This window comes from Trichechus manatus, unplaced genomic scaffold, assembly GCF_000243295.1.
Source record: "Trichechus manatus latirostris isolate Lorelei unplaced genomic scaffold, TriManLat1.0 scaffold00084, whole genome shotgun sequence".
Taxonomy (NCBI): domain Eukaryota; kingdom Metazoa; phylum Chordata; class Mammalia; order Sirenia; family Trichechidae; genus Trichechus; species Trichechus manatus.
In genome coordinates, this window is record NW_004444020.1 from 649,599 (window position 1) to 673,398 (window position 23,800).

General features: G+C 39.1%; 1 protein-coding gene across 9 annotated transcripts in view; it reads left to right on the forward strand.

Moving 5' to 3' along the window:
• Positions 1-23,800, forward strand: part of ATP2C1 (ATPase secretory pathway Ca2+ transporting 1) — a 187,601-nt gene that overhangs the window by 80,774 nt on the left and 83,027 nt on the right. For all 9 annotated transcript variants that reach the window (XR_002824858.1, XM_023735944.1, XM_012556983.2 and 6 more), the window contains 2 exons: positions 19,775-19,885; positions 21,222-21,338. Coding sequence is in view for 8 of the 9 variants with exons in the window: in XM_012556983.2 (XP_012412437.1) it covers positions 19,775-19,885; positions 21,222-21,338 (228 nt within the window). In the remaining variant the exon portion in view is untranslated. The remainder of the gene's footprint in view (positions 1-19,774; positions 19,886-21,221; positions 21,339-23,800) is intronic.

Sequence of the window (23,800 nt, forward strand, 5' to 3'; positions counted from 1 at the left end):
GTCAATGTTCATGAGGGATGTTGGTCTGTAATTTTCTTTTTTTATGGTGTCTTTACCTGGTTTTGGTATCAGCATTATGCTGGCTTCATAGAACGAGTGTGGGAGTATTCCATCCTTTTCTGTGCTCTGAAATACCTTTAGTAGTGGTGGTGTTAACTCTCCTCTGAAAGTTTGGTAGAATTCTCCAGTGAAGCCATCTGGGCCAGGGCTTTTTTTTGGGGGCGGGGTGGTGGTGGCAGTTTTTTAATTATCTTTTCAATCTCTTCTTTTGTTATGGATTTACTTTGTTCTACCTCTGTTTGTGTTAGTTTAGGTAGGTAGTGAGTTTCTAGAAATTTTTGCCTTTCCTTTAGGTTTTCAAATTTGTTAGAGTATGATTTTTCATTGTATTCTGTTATGATTCTTCTAATTTCTGTTGGGTTTGTTGTGATATCACCGATCTCATTTCTTACATGAGTTGTTTCCTCTCCTGTTTTTCTTTTGTCAATTTGGCCAGTGGTTTATTAATTTTGTTGATGTTTTCAAAGAACCAGCTTTTGGTCTTGTTAACTCTTTCAATTATTTTTCTGTTCTCTATTTCATTTAATTCTGGTCTAATTCTTATTATTTCCTTTCTTCTGGCGCCTGAGGGCTTCTTTTGCTGCTCTCTTTCTGCTTGTTCGAGTTGTAGGGTTAATGTTTTGATTATGGCCCTTTCTTGTTTTTGGATGTGTGCATTTATTGCTATAAACTGACCTCTGGGCACTGCTTTTGCTGTGTCCCAGAGGTTCTGGTAGGATGTGTTTTCATTCTCATTTGATTCTATGAATTTATTACATTCTTAATTTCTTCTGTAACCCAGTAGTTTTTGAGCAAGGTGTTGTTCAGTTTCCATGTGTTTGTTTTTTTTTTTCCCTTGCTTTTTCTGTTATTGATTTCTGCTTTTATGGCTTTATGGTCACAAAAGATGCTTTGTAATATTTCGATGCTTTGCATTTTGGTAAGGTTTGATTTATGGCCTAATTTGTGGTCTGTTTTGGAGAGTGTTCCACGTGCACTGGAAAAGAAAGTGTACTTGGCTGCTTTTGGGTGGAGTGTTGGGTATATGTCTATAAGATCATGTTGGTTGATTGTAGCATTTAGCTCTTCCGTGTCTTTGTTGGCTTCTTTCTGGATGTTCTTTCCTTCACCGAAAGTGGTGTGTTGAAGTCTCCTACTACTATTGTGGAGCTGTCTGTCTCTCTTTTCAGTGCTGTTAGAGTTTGTTTTATGTATTTTGGAGCCCTGTCGTTGTGTGCGTGAGTATTTATTATAGTTAGGTCCTCCTGGTGTATTGACTTTTTAATCATTATATACTGTCCTTTTTTATCCTTTGTGGTGGATTTTACTTGAAAGTCTGTTTTGTCAGAGATTAATATTGCCACTCCTTCTCTTTTTTGAGTGTTGTTTGCTTGATATATTTTTTTCATCATTTGAGTTTTAGTTTGTGTCTTTAAGGCAGCATATAGATGTATCATGTCTTTTTATCCAGTCTGCCACTCTCCGTCTCTTTATTGGTGCATTTAGTCTATTTACATTCAGCGTAATTATTGATAGGTATGAGTTTAGTGCTCTCATTTTGATGTCTTTTGTGTTTGTGTTGTTCGCAGTTTCTTCCACTTAATTTTCTGTGCTGTGTTGTTTTTCTTTATATCTTTTTCATTGTTGTTGATTTGCTGTTTGCTGAGTCTTTATATTTTTCTAGTTTTTTATATTGACTTGTAGGATTCTTATTTTCCTTTGTGGTTACCTTAATATTTACCCCTGTTTTTCTAAGTTTATACCGGTCCTTTATTTCTTTATATTGCCTTGACTTCCTCTCCATATGCAAAGTCTATGTCTACATTTGTTGGTCCCTCTTTTTTGTTTTGATATTGTCATCTTTTACATATTGACATCTGTTTCCCTGTTTTCAGAGTTTTAGCTTTGATTTATTTTTGTGACTTCCCTATCTGGGTTGATATCTGGTTGCCCTGTCCTGTGTTCTAGTCTTGGGTTGTTATCTGATGTTACTGATTTTCTAACCGGAGGACTCCCTTTAGTATTTCTTGTAATTTTGATTTGGTATTTGCAAATTCCCTAAACTTCTGTTTATCTGGAAGTGCCCTAATTTTTCCATCACGTTTCAGAGACAGTTTTGCTGGATATATAATTCTTGGCTGGCAGTTTTCTTTCCTTCAAGTCTTTGTATATGTCATCCCATTGCCTTCTTCCCTGCATGGTTTCTGCCGAGTAGTCCGAGCTTATTCTTATTGACTCTCCTTTGTAGATGACTTATCGTTTATCCCTAGCCGCTCTTAAAATTCTCTCTTTATCTTTGGTTTTAGCAAGTTTGATTATAATATGTCTTGGTGACTTTCCTTTGGGATCTACCTTATGTGGGGTTCGGTGAGCATCTTGGATAGATATCTTCTCATCTTTCACGATATCAGGGAAGTTTTCTGTCAGCAAATCTTCAGCAGTTCTCTCTGTATTTTTGTTATCCCCTCGTGTTCTGGTACTCCAGTCACTTGTAGGTTATTCTTCTTGATAGAGTCCCACGTAATTCTTAGGGTTTCTTCATTTTTTAAAATCCTTTTATCTGATTTTTGTCAAATAAGTTGGTGTCAAGTGCTTTATCTTCATTCTCACTAATTCTGACTTCCATTGCCTGAATTCTGCTCCTGTGACTTTCTGTTGAGTTGTGTAATTCTGAAATTTTATTGTTAATCTTCTGGATTTCTGATTGCTGTCTCTCTATGGATTCTTTGAACATGTTAAATTTGTCATTATGCTCTTCTCTAATCTTTTTAATTTCCTCTATTCTGTGTTCTGCGTTTTGATTAATTTCCTTCCTAATTTTTTGAAGAGTTCTGTATATTAATCTTTTCTATTCTGCCGCCCATAATTCCAAGAAAGTTTTCTTCTCTGGAAAATTTCTAGAGTCTTTATTTTGGGAGCTTGCTGAAGCTATCATGAATTGCCTCTTTATGTGATTTGGTATTGGGTGTTGTCTCTGAGCCATCAAGAAATTATTATATTTATTTATTTTATGTTTTATTACTTTGTCTTAGCTTCTTGTTTTGTTTTGATATGAGCAAATAGGCTGCTCGTATGAGCTAGTGTGATTATTGGCACTTTTGTAGTTCTAATGTCCTGTCACCAGGTGTTTAGGTATGTGAGCTCAGGAGTCCACCCACTCTTCCTGTATGGATTCAGCTCAGGTGCCCACATAGATAGCCACCACGTATGTGGTGTAGGCTCTCACTTACAGTCCTAGACAAGCATGAGTGATTGGTGTAGGCACAGGCATCTTGCTGCAGCAGGGGGACACACTCTGAGCAAGGCAGGGGGCTGACAGCTGCCCCTGAGTGTCCAGGAGGAAGGCGTGTCCCTGTTCCCTAGAGCGCGTAGGTGGGTGGGTTTTGCAGCCAGAATATCAGCACTTGGAGCTGATGGCTGTAAGGACTGGGGGGCACCTCTTATTCATGGGCCCTTATCACAGGTGGCTAGGTGGTGTGGGTGGAGCCACCAGTCCTCAGGCCGCTGGTGTGGGTAGGTGAAGACCCTGCTTAATGCGCAGAGGAGTGTCAAATGTCAAGAACCTACCACTTCATAGCTGAAAGAGTTGAAGTTAGACTTCAGATACATACCCTGTTGTACTGCAGTAATGAGGGCCTATGTTGCTCAAATGGGCCCGCACCAGTCTGTGCGGGGGGAAAGTCACTCAAAGTCTGTGGATCCCTTATGCCTGTGCCTAGGCAAAGGAGCTGTGTGTACCATGGGTTCCTGGCTTAGGTGAGCCGGCAGTTTATTTTTTCCCGTTTGTTAATCTGTTCACTCTCCAAGGCAGGGAGAATTGGTCTGGGCGTATGACAGATCCTACTTCCGGCTCAGGGGACTTGGCAATTGCTGAAGCCGGTCTGTGCCCCACTGCAGAGTTGGGAGCGAGGAGGTTAATGGGAGAGAGGTTTTTCCCTAAGGGGGCTGTTTTTGATCCACGTGGTAGGCCGTACGCAAGTACTTATCTTTCACCGATCTGGGGCTGCTTCTCACTGGTTCTGGGTGGTTGTGTAGCCTCTCTGCCGCTGGGTCTCTCCCAGTGTGGTAAACGCCTCCTGAGCACCGCTGCTTGGCCTGCCTCACCACTCTCCCCTGAGCTGATCCGGGCTGAAGGGCTCAGGCTCTCGCCAGGTCAGGTCTGGCAACTCCTGGCTGCTTCTGAACCATCTCTCCCTCCCCCTGCCACTCAATCCCGTTCCTCAACTCTACCTTTGATGTTCAGGCCTCTCAGATTGCCATATATAATCGATTCACTTGTGTTTTTGGGTCTTTGTTTTAAGAGGGTCCACCGGAAGCATCTGACTACTCTGCTATCTTGGCCCCATCCCCCTCGATTGTTTTTTTTAAAACAGTTTATTTGTTCAAATCAGGATTGTAAGACGCTTCACACACTAATCAGCTAAGATCTCTTTTTTTGGAGAAAGTGACTTTTGTTTATTGTGTGGTTTAAGTGAAAGTTTACATATCAAGTTACTTTCTTATACAAAAATTTATACTTAAGTTGTTATGTGACCCTAATTGCTCTCCTTGTACTGTGACAGCACACTCCTCCTTTCCACCGCTGATTTCCCATGTCCCTTCAACCAGCTCGTAACCCTGTGTGCCTTCTCATCTAACCTCTGGACAGAAGCTGCCCTTTTAGTTTCATAACATGTCCCTTAAATATGAAATATCTCTTAACCTGAAAAAACTCCCCCTAATGTTTTTTCTTGCAGTTTATTTGTTGAAAAAATCAAGTTGTTTGTCCTGTAGACTTTCCCACAGTTTGTATTTTGCTGAACACATCCCGTGAAGTACTTTTAATATGTTTCCCTATCCCCTGTATTTTCTATAAACTGATGGGTAAGTCCGGAACAGTGGTTCTCAGCCCTGACTGTACATTATCTCACTTCAGGAGATTTTAAAAAAGACCTATCACTGGAGCCTACTCACCATACCCAGGGATTCTGATTTAGTTGGGCAGGAGTTCTGGCTGTAGGAATTTTTAACAGCTCCCTGGGTGATTTTAATGTGCAGCCAGGGTTGAGAACTATTGCTCTAGACCTGATTAACCACTGGTGTAGGGGCTTGATCAAATTCGGCTCTATAACTTTTCTGGCAAGAATAACTGTATCATTAGTAGGCATCCACTTCCACTCTCAGCTGATTCTGAAGCCCACTAAAGCTTGCGAATCACTACATTTCATCTTGCCCTTTAGATAATGAGTTTTTGTGTTCGTGACTTCAGCAGATGTAGTTGATGGAAAAACTAGCACCTTTCATATATGGGAGGCATTTATAGATGTTTCTGAATACTTAGTTATTTATGTGGTCTTGGACATGTTACTTCAACTTGGGCTCTTTATGTTTAAAGTGCCGTTAAGCTTGTACCTCAGCTAATGCAGTATTTCATGAAATCCTGTTAACAGAGTCTTTACCTTCCTATGCCAGGGTTTCTTCATCCTATCAGGATCAGTGATCCTGAGCTGGTGAGAACTGCCCACTTGGAGACACTCGCCAGCTTCTTTTTTAACCCATGGCATCAGTTTGGTCTTTAAGAGCTTAATGAGGGACAGATTTGCTTTTCCTTTTTCATGGCTGGTACATCTGCCAAAAAAATACAATGGCAATTGGAAATCTTAATCTCAGCTCTTTCACAAGTGAAATGCATGGTCTTGCCAGGTCCTTATAGAAGATTAGTTCATAGATGATCAAAAAATTCTTTTTTTGATCTCTGCTCTCTTTTTGTACTTTAAATGAAAAATCATTTAAGAGGCACAGGTATGCCTCAGGATAACAACACTATTTTTTGCTACGTAATTGGGTGTTAAGATAGAAAATCCTAATACTACTCTTTTTAATTTTACAATACTTTCGATGCTGGATATTTTTTAAGCACTTTGCAGAGGATACCAAGATGACAAAAACTTGTCCATACACTTGTCTGTCAGTTTGTCGTAATGTGGTGGCTTGCGTGTTACTCTTAATGCTGGAAGCTATGTCATCAGTATTTCAAATACCACCAGGGTCACCTATGGTGGACAGGTTTCAGCAGAGCTTCCAGAGCAGGACAGACCAGGAAGAATCTACTTCCAAAATAAATTGGCCAAGGAAAACATTAAGGATAGCAGGGGGACATTGTCTGATATACTGCTGGATGATGAGCCCCTCAGGTTGGAAGGCACTCAAAACACGACTGGGGAAGAGCTACCTCCTCAAAGTAGAGTTGACCTTAATGATGCGGATGGAGTAAAGCTTTCAGACCTTCATTTGTTGATGTGACACGACTCAAAATGAGAAGAAACAGCTGTAAACATCCATTAGTAATCGGAACACGGGATGTATGAAATATGAATCAAGGAAAAAAGTGAAATGAACACTTAAAGATTGCTATCCTAGGCATTAGTAAGCTAAAATGGACTGGTATTGGCCATTTGGAATCAGACAGTCATAATTGTCTACTGTGCCAGGAAGGACAAATTGAAGAGGAATGGATTCGTGTTCATCATCAAAAAGAACATTTCAAGATCTAAATTACAACACTGCCGGTGATAGGATAATATCCATACACCTACAAGGAAGACCAGTTAATATGACTATTATTCAAATTTACACATTAACCACTAATGCTAAAGATGAGAAAACTGAAGATTTTTTAACCAACTTTTGCAGTCTGAAATTGATCAAACATGCAGTCAAGATGCATTGATAATTACTGGTGATTGGAATGCGAAAGTTGGAAACAAAGAAGGAGCACAGTAGTTGGAAAATACAGCCTTGGTGATAGAAACAAAGCTAGAGATTACGTGATAGAATTTTGCAAGACCCACGACCTATTCATCGGAAATACCTTTTCTTCAACAACATAAATGACGACTGTACACATGAACCTCACTGGATGGAATGCATAGAAATCAAATCAACTACATCTGTGGAAAGAGACAATGGAGTATCATCAGTATTAGAACAAGACAAGGGGCTAACTGCAGAACAGACCATTAATTGCTCATATGCAAGTTCATGTTGAAGTTGAAGAAAATTAAAACAAGTGCACGAGAGCCAAAGTATGACCTTGAGTATATCCTGCTGGCATCTGGAGACCATCTCAAGAATAGATTTGACGCACTGAACACTAATGTCAGACCAGATGAGTTGTGGGATGACATCTAGTAATCATACATAAAGAAAGCAAAAAGGTCATTAGAAAGACAGGAAAGAAAGAAAAGACCAAAGTGGATGTCAGAAGAGACTTGAAGAAGCCTAGAAGCTACATTTCCTAGAAGTCCTTGCCAGCAGGCTTTCAGGATAGAGTCCACCAATGAGAAACCCCTTGCAAAATTGGAAGGAAGAAGAGAAGCAGAAGCCATTATAGGAACAGAAAGGTATGTGGGCTTTGCCAGACAATTGATGTGAGGTTTCTCAGCAGCATCTAGGCATTCTCGTGTAAATCATCCATTTCAGTGTTATAGGCAGCTGAGACCATTAATGGTAATTTCCTATAGTTTCCACAATTCTTGCAACTTACTGATTTCTTAAAAACTAGTCATAGCTTTTCCTGACCTTTATTTCCTTAGCCCTGCCATTGGTTTTATAAGCATTCAATTCCCTGAATTAAATCCTTTTTTTCTTGGGAAAAAAAGAGACTTGAACATTCAAGAAACTTGCTCTTGAACATACAGAGTAGCTAAAGTGAAAAGAAGAAATGATGACATAAAAGAGCTGAAAAGAAGATTTCAAAGGGCGGCTGGAGAAGACAAAGTAAAGTATTATAATGTGCAAAGACCTGGAGTTCGAAAACCAGAAGGGAAGAACACGCTTGACATTTCTCAAAACTGAGAGAACTGAAGGAAAAACTCAAGCCTTGAGTTGCAATATTGAAGGATTCTGTGGACAAAGAATTGAATGATGGAGGAGGCATCAAAAGATGGAAGAAGTACAGAGTCACTGTATGGAAAAGAACTGGCTGACGTTCAGCCATTTCAGAAGGTAGCATATGATCAAGAACTGGTGGTACTGAAGGAAGAATTCCAAGCTGTACTGAAGGCATTGGCAAAAAACAAGGCTCCAGGAATTAATGGAATACCAGTTGAGATGTTTCAGCAAATGGATGCAACGCTAAAGTGTTCATTTGTCTATGCCAAGAAATTTGGAAGACAGCTGCCTGGCTACCCGACTGGAAGAGATCCAAATTTGTGCCCATTCCAAAGAAAAGTGATCCAGTGGAATGTGGGAATTATCAAACAATATCATTAGTATCACACACAAGTAAAATTTTACTGAAGATCATTCAAAAGCTGTTGCAGCAGTACATTGACAGGGAGCTGCCAGAAATTCAGGCTGGATTCAGAAGAGGATGTGGAACAAGGGATATCATTGCTGATGTCAGATGGATCTTGGCTTGAAAGCAGAGAATACCAGAAAGATGTTTACCTGTGTTTTATTGACTGTGCAAAGGCATTTCACCGTGTGGATCATAACAAATTATGGATAACATTGCAAAGGATGGGAATTCCAGAGCGGTGGTGGCGGAGTGATTAAGAGCTCAGGCTGCCAACCAAAAAGTCGGCAGTTCGAATACAGCAGCCGCTCCTTGGAAACCCTATGGGGCAGTTCCACTCTGTCCTATAGAGTTGCTATGAGTCGAAATTAACTCAACGGCACAGAACAACAACAGCAACACATTGTGCTTATGTGGAACCTTTACAAAAAGACCAAGAGGAAGAAGAAGGGGATACTGCATGGTTTAAAATCAGGAAGGGTGTGCGTCAGAGTTGTATCCTTTTGCCATGCTTATTCAATCTGTATGTTGAGTAAATACCCTGAGAAACTGGACTATATGAAAAACAAGGCATCAGGATTAGAGGAAGATTCATTAACAACCTGCGATATGCAGATTACACAGCCTTGTTTGCTGAAAGTTAAGAGGACTTGAAGCACTTATTGATGAAGATAAAAGACCGTAGCCTTCAGTATGGATTATACCTCAGCATAAAGAAAACCGAAATCCTCACAACTGGACCAATAACAACATCTTGATAAATGGAGAACAGATTGAAGTTGTTAAGGATTTCATTTTACTTGGATCAACGCCCATAGAAGCATTGTCAAGAATCAAATGACGTATTGCATTGGGCAGATCTGCTGCAAAAACCCTGTTTAAAGTGTTAAAAAGCAAAGATGTCACTTTGAGGACTAAGGTGCGCCTCACCCAGGCATGGTATTTTCAGTCATCTGATAGATGCATGTGAAAGCTGGATAATGAATAAGGAAGACCAAAGATTAATTGATGCATTTGAATTATGGTCTTGGTGAAGAATATTGAATATGGACTGCTAAAAGAGTGAACAAATCTATCTTGGAAGAAGTACAACAGAATGCTGCTTAGAAGCAAGTATGGCGAGAGTTCATTTCACGTACTTTGGACTTGTTATCAGGAGGGACCAGACCCTGGAGAAGGACATCGTGCTTGATACAGGGTCAGTGGAGGAGAGGAAGACTCTCAACGAGATGGATTTTCACAGTGGCTGCAACAGTGGGCTCAAACATAGCAATGATTGTGAGGGTGGCACAGGACCCGGCAGCAGTTTGTTCTGTTGCACATGGTGTCACTGTGAGTTGGAACTGACTTGACGGCACCTAGCAGCAACAACCCTTGTCAAGATCAGTTTAGTGTGTGGGTGAGGTAAATGCATAAATATTATATGATTAGTGTTACATTAGAGCACAAACCAAAAGAAAACCAAAGCAGTTGTCCTTGAGTTGATTCTGACTCATAGCGACCCCTTGTGTGCAGGGTAGAGCTGTGCTCCATAGACTTTTCAATATTGTGACCTTTTGGAAGTGATTGCCTACCTAGAGGGACCTCCGAAGAGAGGCCTGACCTTAGGGAAAGAGGGCCAGTATTTGAGTACCTACCATATGCTAGGCACTGTGCAGCACTTAAAATGCTGTTTATTGTGATTCTTGTTGAACCCAAAATAGGTATTACCCGGTATTCTGTTGAGCCAAAAAGACTCAGATAAGTTAAGTAACTTGTTCCAGGTCACACAGCTGGCAGAGCGTAGAATTTGGATTGTAAATTGGTGAATATAAATTGGTTTTCCCAGATTATAAGCGTTTCCAAAGTTAGAAGTCTGACCTTGACTCACTGAAAGTGTGGACCCTGGACAAGCAGTGTCAGCATCACCTGAGAACTCGTTAGAAAAGCAGATTCTGGGACCCACACAGACTTGCTGATTGAGAAACTCAGAGGGTGGGACCCGGGAGGTTTTGAGGTTCACTAAAGTTTGAGAACCACTGTACTAGAGAGTTTCATTTTTTTCCCCTTTATAAAAGCTGTAAAACCCTTTGTTTAAATACTAGTTTTTTTTTTTTTTTTTTTTGCTTTTTTGCAGAATCCTAAATATACAGTATATAAAAGCAAAGCTGTTGTGTTTGAAGTTGTGGTGAGGCTGGGACATTGTCCTTTCTTCCCACCTCTGAAGGGATGCTCTGTGGACTTGCTGAGTCATGGAAACTTGGTTTGATAGTGCACTAAAACAGCTCCCTCCCCCAGCTGAGCGTGATATAGCATTAATATAAGTGGACTTGCAGGAAAATACTGGCTGCTTTGTTTTCAACCAGAAAATGAATTAAAGAAACTTGGAGTCACCTGGACATCTTTGCTGCCAATATTTGCTTCTGACGATAGTGTCATGGGCTTTACTACAAATGTGACTTGCAGATAGGTGCCAAAAGTGGAAATTCTACCTGGACTGGGTATTATGCATGTAAGCTTCTGTTTCAGTAATTACTGCTGTATCTAAGAGTTATTTCATGTTACTCACTTTTGGCTTTAATCAACAAAGCAATTGCTTCTTAAATTGAGCGGATCTGCTTGATTTCTATAAATCACAGTGAACCTGCTGTTCTTGATTTGGAACTGCTGTTATCAGTATTGTCTTGTTGGAGCTGCTGTTTCATTACCTTTGTTGTTGTTGTTGTTGTTGCTCTTTGTTCCTTTCTTCTGCCTGTATATACTTTCCTTACGTTTGTAAAATGTATTGCATGGTTTGACACAGAGTTTGCACTAGCTGGATAACCCTGCGTTCCCATATCATAGCTGTTTAACAGCTGTGGAGAGGTGCCTGCTTCTCATGAGTTAAATGCTTAGCGTTCTTGATTTTCTTGGGTATTAGATTTGTTTCTAATTACTTGCAAATGAAACTTGGAAAACTATTTTGTTGTCAAGATTTGACTTGGGAAAAAAAACTTTTAATAACCCTTATGTAATAGTGTAATAGCCCTGAACTTTGCAGAGATGAAGCATTTTTCATTTTTCCCCCATGGTTTGACTTGTATTGGGTGATTTGGGCCACCTTTGCCAACTTGCTTTTTAAAATCAGATTTCTGTACATGTGCTGAAAGAAGTGACAGAATTTATTAAAGAGTAGTTCCCCCCGCAAGAATATTTTAAAAACCTACGGTGGTACCTCATTTTAGAAGACATTTTCATTTTGAAAGTAAAATATTCTAGTGTTTGAATTTAATCACGACTTTCAGCCCCCTTCTCTAGGCCAGTGGTTATCAACTCTGGCTGCACACTAGACTCTCCCTGGGGAGCTTTAAAAAACAAATGTTTTAGCTCCACTCCAGACCTAATGATTATGCTCTCTGAGGATGGTGTATGAACACCTGGATTAAAACAAAAAAAAGACCCCTATCTAATTCTGATTTATGTCAGGATTGGAAGCTGATGTATAGCAGTGGTTCTCAGACTCAAAAATAAGAGTGAGTCACCTGGAAATCTTGGTAGAATGCAAATTGGGTTCAGTAGGCCTGTGATGGTGCCTGATACATACAGGACCCATATTTAACTGGATGATTTGTACATCCTACAGATCTGAAAGTTCTTGCAGTTTTTATGCATCCAGTTAAAAACCTATAGTTTGCCTGGGTGTAGCTGGGTCATTTAGTAGAAGCAGAGGTGCTGAATAAAACAGTTACTTCCTTCTAGCCAGATTGACCATATACAAATTAATGTAGATTTTCATTGCTGCACCTTTTGTTAGTGTTTGTCTCTTGTTTGGAACACTGCCTTGGCATATTCTAGCCATTCCCTGCCATCCATTCTTCAAGGTTTAGCTCAGGAATGTTTTCTGAAATTACCGTAAGGTTATAACAATCTTCCCTTCCTCTGAATTCACAGACTTACTTGCCGTTGCAGTAATTTTACTTCCTCATGGCATCTCTCGTGCGTGTGCACACACGTGTGTATGTGCTTTGGCATTATTTAGCTCTCCAACTGAATTATTCACCTCTGCAGGGTATAAACTATGGACTATGGGATTGTGTGTGCAGTCTGTTATGCTGTATATGTTTGTTGGTTGAATGAGTTAAATAGAATGTAAGGTGTAGATCTAATAAATGCCATTATTTGAAACAAATGCAAAGCGACTATGAGGAGAATAAGATATGTTTTAAGCACAAAATATTTTTCAGTGCAGATAGGTGATGAGCAAGTAATACTTAGTGTTTGAAAGCTGAGACCATAGACAATGGGCTTTTACAGTAATTTGCGAAAGACATAGCATCTCCTCTTATTATGGTTTACCTTTAACTAAACTTATTTGATCATACTTGTATTTTATAATTGTCGAAGTCAAAGCTGTAGTAAATCACTCAATAATTGTTTTAAGCTGAAAAATTCTCCTGACTTAACCAGAGAAAAAACTGGAACCCTTGTACACAGCTGGTGGGATTGTAAAATGGAGCAGCCTTTATGAAAAACAGTTTGGCAGCTATTATGTATTATTATTATTATTATGCTGTGTATGAGGGTTCCAGTTTTTCTACATCTTTTTTTTTTGTTTTAGTTTATTTATTTTGTTGAGAATATACAGCAAAACATAAACCAGTTTAGCAATTTCTACATGTACGATTCAGTGACATCGATTATGTTCTTTGAGTTGTGCAACCATTCTCACCCTCCTTTTCTGAGTTATTCCTTCCCCATTAACATAAACTCACTGTTCCTAAGGTTTAAGGTTTCAAGATTACCTCAGGGCAAAAGTTTCAGGGGTTCATCCACCCTCCATGACTCCAGAAAGTCTAAAGTCCATGAGAATTTGAAATTCTGTTCTGCATTTCCTCACTTTTGATCAGGATTCTTCTATAGACTCTTTCTTCAAACCGTTCAGTAATGGTAACCAAGCACCACCCAGTTCTAGTCTCAGGGCAAAGGAGGCAGTTGTTCAGGGAGGCAGTTAGCCACACAATCCATTTCCTCTTCCTGTTCCTGACTCAAAGGAGCTCTGGTGGTGCAGTGGTTAGAAGTGCTTGGCTGCTAACTGAAAGGGCAGCAGTTTGAGTCCACCAGTGGCTCCCCGGGAAAAAGATGTGCAGTCTGCTTCCATAAAAATTACAGCCTTGGAAACCCTATGGAGCAGTTCTACCCTGTCCTGTAGGGTTGCTGTGAGTCAGAATCCACTCCATGGCAGTGGGTTTGGTTTTTAGGTTTATTCCTGACTCTCCTTCTTCCTCTGTTGCTCCAGGCAAATAGACACCAATTGTGGCTTGGATGGCCCTTTGCAAGGTTTTAACACCCCAGATAACTATGCAAAGAACGAGGAGGTAGAACAGAAGCACTGAGCAGATTATTAGGCCATTTAACTAGGATATTCCATGAAACTAGGACGCTAAGCCTTCAAACCAAGGAACCAAATCCCATGAGGTGTTTAGTTGTACATAGGCAGCCTCAGCAACTACTTTCTCTTTCTTTTTTTTTTTTTTCTATTGTTGTAAATATGTCTGTCACACAGCTTTTGCCAGGCAGACTTTTTACAGGTGTACAACTTATTGACAGCAATTAAAAGAATTGGCCATGCAACCCTATCCTCTACATCCTTTCTAACAGTTGTTACTGTCTTTCTAATTATAGCCATCGTAGCAGATGTGAAGTGGTATCTCATTGTGGTTTTGATTTTCATTTTCCTAATGGCTAATAATGTTGAGCATCTTTTCAGTTGCTTTTCAGCCATTTGTATATCTTCTTCAGGGAAATACATATTCAGATCTTTTGCCCATTTTTAAATGGGCTGTTTGTCTTTATTTTTGGATTGTATAAGAGTTCTTTATATATTCTAGATATAAGTCCCTTATCAGATGTATGATTCTCAAATATTTTCTCCCATTTTGTGAGTTGTGTTTTCACTTTCTCGATGGTGCCTTTTGCAGCACAAAAGTTTTTATTTTGATGATGTCCAATCTGCTTTCTTTTGTGGCTTGTGCTTTTGGTGTGACACCTAAGACACCATTGTTAAGATTTACGCCTATGTTTTCTTCTAAGAGTTTTATAGTTTGAAGTCTTAAATTCAGGTCTTTGATCCATTTTGAGTTAAATTTTGTAAACAGTGAGGGAAGGGTACAACTTTATTCTTTTGTATGTGTGTTTCCGGCTGTCCCAGCACCATTTGTTGAGAAGACTTCCAATATTTTTAACCATGGTGAATAGCATCACTATGTAGCACGTAAGACAAGCCAGAAATCTAGTGTTATCCTTGATATATATATCTAGTTCATCATCACGTTCTGTCATTTTTACCTCTATTTTTCTGTTCCCACACCCCCACTACCTTGGTCTAAGCTACATTTATCTCTTGTTTAGGCCTCTGTATAATAGTGTCCAAACTGATGTACTCTCACCACTGTTACTCCCCACCCCCCTTTGTTTTCCAATTTGTCTGAGTCACTTTTTATTTTTTTCAGGGCCTTCCATTTGCTCCTGGGATCAAGATAAAAATTCCATGACATGACCCACAGGGCCCTGCAGGATCTCTATCTTCTTCTTTAACTTTATTTTTGCCTCATATTCCGTCTTGATTTCTGTAATCCAGACACTTCTCAGAAGAATATTTACATGTGCTCCCCTCATCACAGCTACTGCATGCCTGCATCCTACCCATGTTACTCTGCCTTCCCACCTGTTACTGTGAATGAGCTGTCTGTTTCCTTACCTAACTAAAGCCAGCCCCTCTGCTAATATGCTGGATTCTATCCCCTCTCATCTAGTCAAGGATATTACTTTAGCAATTGTCCCATGTCTCTTCTACATGTTCAGGTGATTTGTGTGTGTCTGTGTGTGTGTGTGTGTCAGATCATTCTATCAACAGAAAACAAACAAAAACCCATTGCAGTCAAGTCAACTCTGACTCATAGTGACCCTATAGGACAGAGTAGAACTACCCCATAGGGTTTCCAAGGAGCAGCTGGTGGATTCAAATTGCCTGCCTTTTGGTTAGCTGCCATGCTTTTAACCACTGTGTTGTTGATATACATGCTATTATTTCTTTCATCTTAAAACATAAAACTCCTGATCCCACTTTGCATTCTGTTTATCACCCATTTCTCTTTTATAGCAGGAGGAATTATCTGTACTGGCTAGCTCCAATTTCTCTCCTGCTCTTCTCTCTCGAGCCCATTTCTGTCAGTTTTTTGATCCTCATCACTGGAGACTGAAACTTCTCTTCATTCAGTTCCAAGTTGCCAAGCCCAGTGGTCAGTTCTTCTCATCTTAGTTGACTTTTCAATAACATTTGGCCCAGCTGTTTACACCCTTCTTGAAGTACTTATTTCACTTGGATTCTCTTTTGGTTCTCCTTTTATCTCACTGCGACTCCTCATGATCTCCTTTCTTGGTTAACATTCATCTCTGATCTCTCTGTGTTGAGGGAATGCCCTGGCATCAGTCCCCAGACCTTTTTTTTCTATACTAGTGAGCACTATTCCATGGTGAGCATGTTTATTCTCAAATGTAATACATTTATATGCTAATAACTTACCATGCTTGTGTCTCCAACCTGGACCTTTCTGTGTACACATACCCACCTACCTCCGGGACATTTCTACCTAGATGTTTAATAGCTACTTCCTCATTCTTTCAGGTCTCTGTGCCCAAATGTCCCTTACTGGAGAGGCCCTCCCTGACCTCCTATGTAAAATGAATCAATTCCTCTCCTACTTATCTCTCTTTTCTTAATTATTTTATAAAACATTTATTATATAATTATAGAATATATTATATGGATCCAGGAGGGCAGAATCTTACATGTGTTGGTCACTGCTGTGTCCCCAGAACCAAGAACAGTGGCATGTAATAAGCATTGACTGTGTGTCAAAAGACTGAATGAATAAGAACAACTGCTGGTCTTCTTTTAACACTTTATTCTAGTCACACTTTCCCCTTCGTGGGGACTTTACCCAATATTCATTTCCCTCTGTTCTTCCCTTCCTCCCCTAGGTAACTTATTTTTTTACTTCTAGAGGCATCACTTCCTCACCAAAACCTTCCTTTCCTGACTAGTCAAATCCCCTGATTATAAGCTCTTCTAGCCCCATGGACCTCTCCTTCATAGTGATCAGTTGCCATTTTCCTTTATTTGTGGGTTTTTTGATACGTTTGTTCCCCTAGCTGTTTTTGCTCACTGTTAAATCCCAAGGGCCCAGCACAGGGTCACATTCTCAATAAATGCAGTGTTTGTTGAAAGGGTAAATGAATGAACAGATTAAAATACTGTACAAGCCATATAACTATGTAATGACCCATCTGAGCTGGCAAATTCTGTTAACGTTCGCTTTAAAAGAAAATAGGATTAATATTTCAATAATTTATGTAATTTTATTGACATAGAATCCAGGAAACACAAATGTAGATGCAGTCTCTGCTTTTGGCCAGTAATTTTTGATGCTGTAGCTTGCTTCTGTTGTAGAAGTCCCTTCAGTGGAATCAGTCCTTATCAGATGGCCATCTAGCCCCTTCCAGAACACGTCCAGCACTCTTTATTCTACCTCCGGAAGCTGGTCTGCTCTGAACAACCCCACCCTTTGGTTTTGGTGTTGCTCTGCTTCTGTGGAAGCCCTTCATGTATTTAGAAAGTAATGTCCTTTTTGTGTCTTATTCTTCATTAACCAAAATAGTCTCATTTTCTTCTTGAGATTTTCAGCTCCTTTGGGCCCACGGAACCTTCCTATGGGTTTTCATGTAAAGTGTGTTCCAAGATTGTTGTTATTGTGTGCTGTTGATTCTGACTGATAGTGACCATATAGGAAGAGTAGAACTGCCCCCATAAGGTTTTCTAGACTGTAACCTTTTTCGGGAGCAGATCACCAGGACTTTTCTCTCGCGGAGTGGCTAGCGGGTTCGAATCACCGACTTTCCATTAGCAGCCCAGCACTTAACCATTGCTCCACCAGGGCTCCTCGTGTTCCAAGATAGACCGTATCTGTTTACCAAGTACTAAAGGATTACAGTTAAAAACTTTTTGTGAGTAAGGCTCTTGTTCTTTGTACTAGAGGTAGCAAGGTTTCACTGTATTTATAATCATAGAAAAGTGTATTTTAGTAGAAAAATTATTGTAAATCTGTAACTTTATTCTCATTTAGTAGTTCTGTATTGAGTTAATTGAGCTAATTGCACTTTTGAATGTGTACATACGTTTATTAACTTGTTTTTGGGGAAATATAGCTATTAGTTTGATAGCTTATCATCTGATTGCCTTTTTGAGCTCCTATTTGAGCTACGTTTATTTGAGTGCTTATTATTAGTGAATCAAGCTGTATTAATGGAATTGCTCCTCACAATCACTTTGTGATTTAGGCATTAGTATCCCCATTTTATGTATGAAGAAACTGAGGTTCAGGAATCATAGAAATAGGATATTTTATTAATCTAATTGTCATTGCAGGCAGCGTAAAACATATTTGTGTTCAGGATTATTGATATAATAATGAATGGCAGTACAGGCAGAATTTTTTTCTTGATCCTTCTTAATTTTGCTTTATAATCTCACAAGATATAATAAAACCCATGCCAACTGGTTTAGTTCTCATTGTTTTATAGGATTCAAGACATTGTTTTATAGGACTCAAGACATTTTTTTGGGAATTTTCTCCAAAACTTAAAGTTGGTTCAATCACATCTTTCCCCTGTCCTAGTTAGTTTTATAGGGTTTTCCTAATGGAGCACAGTTCTACCCTGACACACGTGTGGTCACCATGAGTCAGGGTTGACTTGATGGCAACTGTTGGTAATTTCTTCTATAGATTTGAAATAAGGACATTCAGTAACTCTAAAATATGTGTATGACTTTTATGAAATTTCCAGTTTTTTCCCTAAAGTTTTTAATTTCTTAATTATGTAAAAATATTGCACTGTGAAATAGTTTTAAGACTTCCTGTTTTTCATGAAAGAAAGGTAGTCTGGTTCCAATTTTCTGAGACTATTTAGTCACCAATACTACTTCATTTAAAGTAGAAAACTACTGTTGCTCTTTGCTTTAAAGTACTTAAATATTTAACAGTGCCTTTTTAACAAACGAGGTTAGAAAATGTATATTTGGTAGTTTCAGAAGGTCAGTCACACTTGAGAGAATACTTTTTACTCAGCTGTTTACCATTTTGCGGAGTAAGTGCAAAGACTGTGCATACAGGCCTCTATAATGACACTCTAATAGTAATAGAATCTTAAATTATTATTCTTCGATCCGTTTCATTTTCTTAAAGAAGTATTGCCTTAAAACATATTCCAGGGAAATTTTATCCTAAAAAATTACTGATCATCCAAAGTTGAAAACACTGTGCTTGAAAGCTTACAGACTTGTATCTTGGCAATAAGATGATCACTTTAGTTTTAGTATTATTTTAATCAGTGGCTGTGTGGCTACTAAGGTATTTTCTTTTCTAAAATGTCAGTTGTTTTTGTTAACAGCCCTTGAGTCGGCCCCCGACTCATGGCAATGCCATGTGACAGAGTAGAACTGCTCCATAGGGTTTTCTTGGCTGTAATCTTTATGAAAGCAGATCACCAGGCCTTTTCTTCTGCAGAACTGTGGAGTGGGTTTGAACTGTCAGTCTTTAGGTTAGCAGCGGATAACAAACTACTTGCGACACTTGGGCTCCTGTAGTGTTAATGGTGGGTAGTTTTTTCCACCCTTTCTCCTGTTTGCTCACAGAGCTTTTCATCTATCAAGAACCTCAGTTTAGGACCCAAGAGGAATCTGGATTGGGGATTTATTTCTAGAATTTCTGTTAAGCACTTTTGTGTCAGTATTTGCTTATGAAGCTCCATCAGAGTAGGTACTATGGTTATCGCTGTCTCTGGATTACCCTGCTTGTTCACAGCCCATTCACTAAGCTTTGCATCCTCTGCTTGTCTGATCTCTTTTGCTTCTCCTTCTTCCCCTAGGATAACCCTTTAAAGTCTGACTTGCTGTTGTGGTGCTTTGGTAAAATAGCCAGGTATCCTTTTTGGATAAATAAGAAATGAACTGACCAAGAGGAATAGTTAAAATGGAGAAAGCTTAGCTGTTGCTTTTCCCTTGTGTTAAACATAATGAGTTTAGAGGATTATGACTGCATGTAATCATCAGGATCTGCTAGACAGGACATCTGTTGTACTTTTGTACTCTTACATTGGTGTAGAAATGAATATTTTTTATTTAATATGAAAATTATTTTGTGTCCTAGCTGGCACTGGTGTTAGAGCTGATTTATTTTTAAAAGTGTTCTTTCTGGAAAAGTAGCACACGGTTAGTGTAAGATTATCTTCTTAGGAGTAGATACTCATTATTAGTCTGAAAATACTTGCTTTTTTAACTGGAAAGTAAGTTGCTGTGAACTTTTGGATTTTTATTTGTTATTCTAGATTGCATTAGAGTTGCTTGGTATGTTAAAATAGTTTTCCTTTGATTTTATTTCCTAGGTTGCACGTTTTCAAAAACTACCTAATGGTGAAAATGAGACAATGATTCCTGTATTGACATCAAAAAAAGCAAGTGAATTACCAGTCAGTGAAGTTACAAGCATTCTTCAAGTAAGTGCTTGGTGGGAAGGTAACTAACCAATAGTAAAATCATCACTTAGATTCTGTAGATCATTGCTATCCAATAGAACTATGTACAGTGATAGAAATGTTCTGTTCAGTGTTGTCCGATACAGTAGCCACTAGCAGTATAAGGCGATTGAGCACTTGAAGTGTGACTAGTGTGATGGAGGAACTGATTTTATTTTAATTCATTTAATTTTACATAGTTGCACGTAGCTAGTGGCTACCAAATTGGATACTACAGCTCTAGATCTTTAACATTGCCAGGAACTGCTAGTACTGTTTCAGGATTAGCTGGATTAGGGGAAAAAAATCACTTTGATTAGTAATATAAGTGGAGTTGATCTTCTTTTATAAATGCTTTCTACGATGAAGTGAAAGGTAAGTATAAGTACAGAACTGCAAATAAACTTCAGTTGATTATGTAATTTAATCTCTTCCTAGTTTTAAAAAGCATAGTCTAATGAAACATGAAGAAAATATTTTTTTATTCTTCCATCAGACATTCACACATTTTAACAATGGCATTAAAGACATTGGATATTTAGCTTTTGACCAGGGAAACTAATTATTTTGGGGATGCAAGAATTTTCATTCTTAAGTGATATATATAAGTCATGAGAGACAGTGAGTGAAGGATGTAGGTGATATTCATAGAACATAAATATCCCAAGAACCAATTGATCTTAATAATAATAACTTCATCATTTTAAGTAATTTAGGAAGCACACATTTTTTTGCCTGAAAAATTGTACAATCTAAGAGCAAAAGTAATACCCACTGCAGGGTTTTGGTAAGTCAGAGAGCAAGGAAGGCAGTTATGACCCACTGAATGTTCTTTTGGAGAAACTGATTTTAGAGAACAATAAAACAACGACAACAAAAAAAGCCAGTTATAACGTACCAGTGTTTAGCTTACTGTAAATCTTGTGGCTAGTTTGTGTTATTCCTCTTTCCCCAAAGAAAAACATAAGTTTTTGTTCGTTTGTTAAACTCTACCTTGTGCTTACATTAAAAAAAAAAAAAAAAACTTTATTGAGGCATAATTTACATACAATAAAATGCACCCATTTTTTAAGTGTACAGTTTGCAGTTTGACAAATGTATATACCTGAGTAACCACCATCACAGTTAGTGTATAGAACATTTCCATCACTCCTAAAACCTCTCCTGTGTCCTTTGTAGTTATTCTGTCACCCCATATTAGTTTTGACTATTGTAGAATTTCCTATAGATGCAATCATATAGTATGTTCTCTTATGTGTTTTTCTTCTTTTGTTCTGTGCTTACATTTTCAATAACTGTTACATGTGAAATCTGATAGGCTGATCTTCAGAATGGCCTAAACAAATGTGAAGTTAGTCATAGGCGAGCCTTCCATGGCTGGAATGAGTTTGATATCAGTGAAGATGAGCCACTGTGGAGGAAGTATATTTCTCAGGTGAGATATTTTTATTTCCTCGTCTGCTGTATAATTTACATGAATTTTTGTTACTATAGTTGTTTACTTTCGTGAAGTTGTTTATGAAGAAAGGAAATACTTAAAAGAATTTTTTTTAACTTAAATTTTCCATTTGTTTGGTTTACTGTTAGGTTTGAATTTCTATAATTTTTATTGTGTAAATCTTTAAAAAAAATTTTATTGTGTTTTAGATAAAAGTTTACAGCATTAATTAGTTTCTCATTCAGAAATTTATGCACAAATTGTTTTGTGACATTGGTTGCAATTCCTGCAGTGTGTCAGCACTCTCCCGCATTCCCTTTCCACCCTGCGTTCCCTGTGTCCATTCCTTCAGGTTTCCTGTCCCTTCCTGCCTTCTTGTCCTTGCTTTTGGGCAGGTGTTGCCTGTTTGGTCTTATAGACTTGATTGAACTAAGAAGCACGTTCCTCATGTGTGCTGTTGTTTGTGTTATAGGCCCGTCTAATCTTTGGCTGAAAGGTGGACTTCAGGAGTGGCTTTGGTTCTGAGTTAGCAGGGTGTCAGGGGACCATAGTTTGGGGGGTTCCTCCAGTCTGTCAGACCAGTAAGTCTGGTCTTTTTTTTTTTTTGGTGAATTTGAATTTCGTTCTACATTTTTCTCCCGCTCTGTCCAGGAGCCTCTATTGTGATTTCTGTCAGAGCAGTCGGTGGTGGTAGCCGGGCACCATCTAGTCCTTCTGGGCTCAGGCTGGTGGAGGCTGTGGTACTTGTGGTCCATTAGTCCTTTGGACTAACATTTCCCATATGTCTTTGGTTTTCTTCATTCTTCTTTGCTCCTGATGGGATGGGACCAATAGATGTATTTTTAGATGGCTGCTCACAAGCTTTTAAGACCCCAGACACTACTCACCAACGTCATATGTAGAAGATTTTCTTTTATGAACTATCTGAATGTTATGCCAGTTGACCTAGATGTCCCCTGTGACCATGGTCCCCAGCTTTTAGCCCAGTAACTCGGTCCCTCAGGGTGTTTGGATGTGTCTACGAAGTTTCTATGACTTTGCCTTGATCACATTGTGCTGACTTCCCCTATAATGCGTACTGTCTTTCCCTTCACCAAAGTTACCACTTATCTCCTGTTTAGTGATTTCCCTTCTTCACCACTCCCCTCCCTTGTAACCATCAAAGATTGTTTTTTTTCTGTATGTGAATCTGAGTTCTGTGAGAATTAAATAAAACAATACCTGTAGCATACTTAAATACAAGCAACAGTTAACAGTGATTATTATTAATCATAAAGCACTGGGTGACTCTTTACTCCTTTATAGAAAACACTGAAATTGTTCTATAAACATCTGCTTAGTGCCTGCCATCTGTCAAGTGATGTGCTTGGTACTATGGAGCAGTTTAGAGTGGGGGGAGGGGGGTGGAGATCATGAACCTGGGCTTCAACATGTGATGATGACAGTTAATATTTGAAGGTTTTGTGGTTTACACAGGGCTTTGATTTAATACGTATAGTTAGTTAATCCTTACTACAGTCCTTAGGTTAAGATTCTATTTTACCAGATGAGAAACTTGGACTAAAAAAGATTGTAACCCACAAGTGGCAGGGGCTGTATTAAACTTAGGTACTCAGACTCAGGTTAGTGATTTGTCAACCCTGATCCATATTGCTGGTATAGTTTTATTTTGCTAGAACAGTAATTTTAATTCTCTATGCATTAGAATGACTTGGAGTGCTTAAAAAGTGCTGAAGCCTGGGCCCTATGCTCAGAAGTTCTGATTAATTGGTTTGGTGTGGACTTGGGCATTGGTGTCTGTTCCTCACATGATTCTGATGTGAAGCAGGTTTGGAACCACTGTGCTAGGGAATGGAACCTTGGTTCTCAAAGTGGATAGGAGGTGGTGGCATCTAGCCTCCAAGCTATGATATATAGGGGCTGGGACTCTGCTGGGACACACTGTTTATAGCTCAGTTACTTTGCAGTTTTGACAGCAGTTGGCATTGCTTTGTCAGAAGATTAGAGTCTAACATCAGCTCTGATGTTTAGGGGGTAGCATGTCCAATTGACATATGGGGTGGCCCTGGTGCCTGACATTTAAGTGCTGCCTAACTGGGTTGGCCAACACTCGTCTGTCAGTTGGTCATACTGTGGTGGCTTGCGTGTTGCCGTGATGCTGGAAGCTATGCCACTGGTATTTCAAATACTAGCAGGGATGGTGCGCCTGACCCAAGCCATGGATTCTCAGTCACTTCATACGCTTGCAAAAACTGGGCAATGAGAGTTCTGGCAAAATGGTGGTCTAGGCAGAAGCACCACGCTGTCCCTCCACAGCAAAGATCTGAAAAACTAAGCCGAACAGAGAATACAACAATCCTGAAACCCTAAAACATCAAACGAAGAGATAAAGAACTCAGCCAAGCACCAAATGGAGTGAGAAAACTGACAGAGAACAGAGGGCAGGGAGAGATTCATGC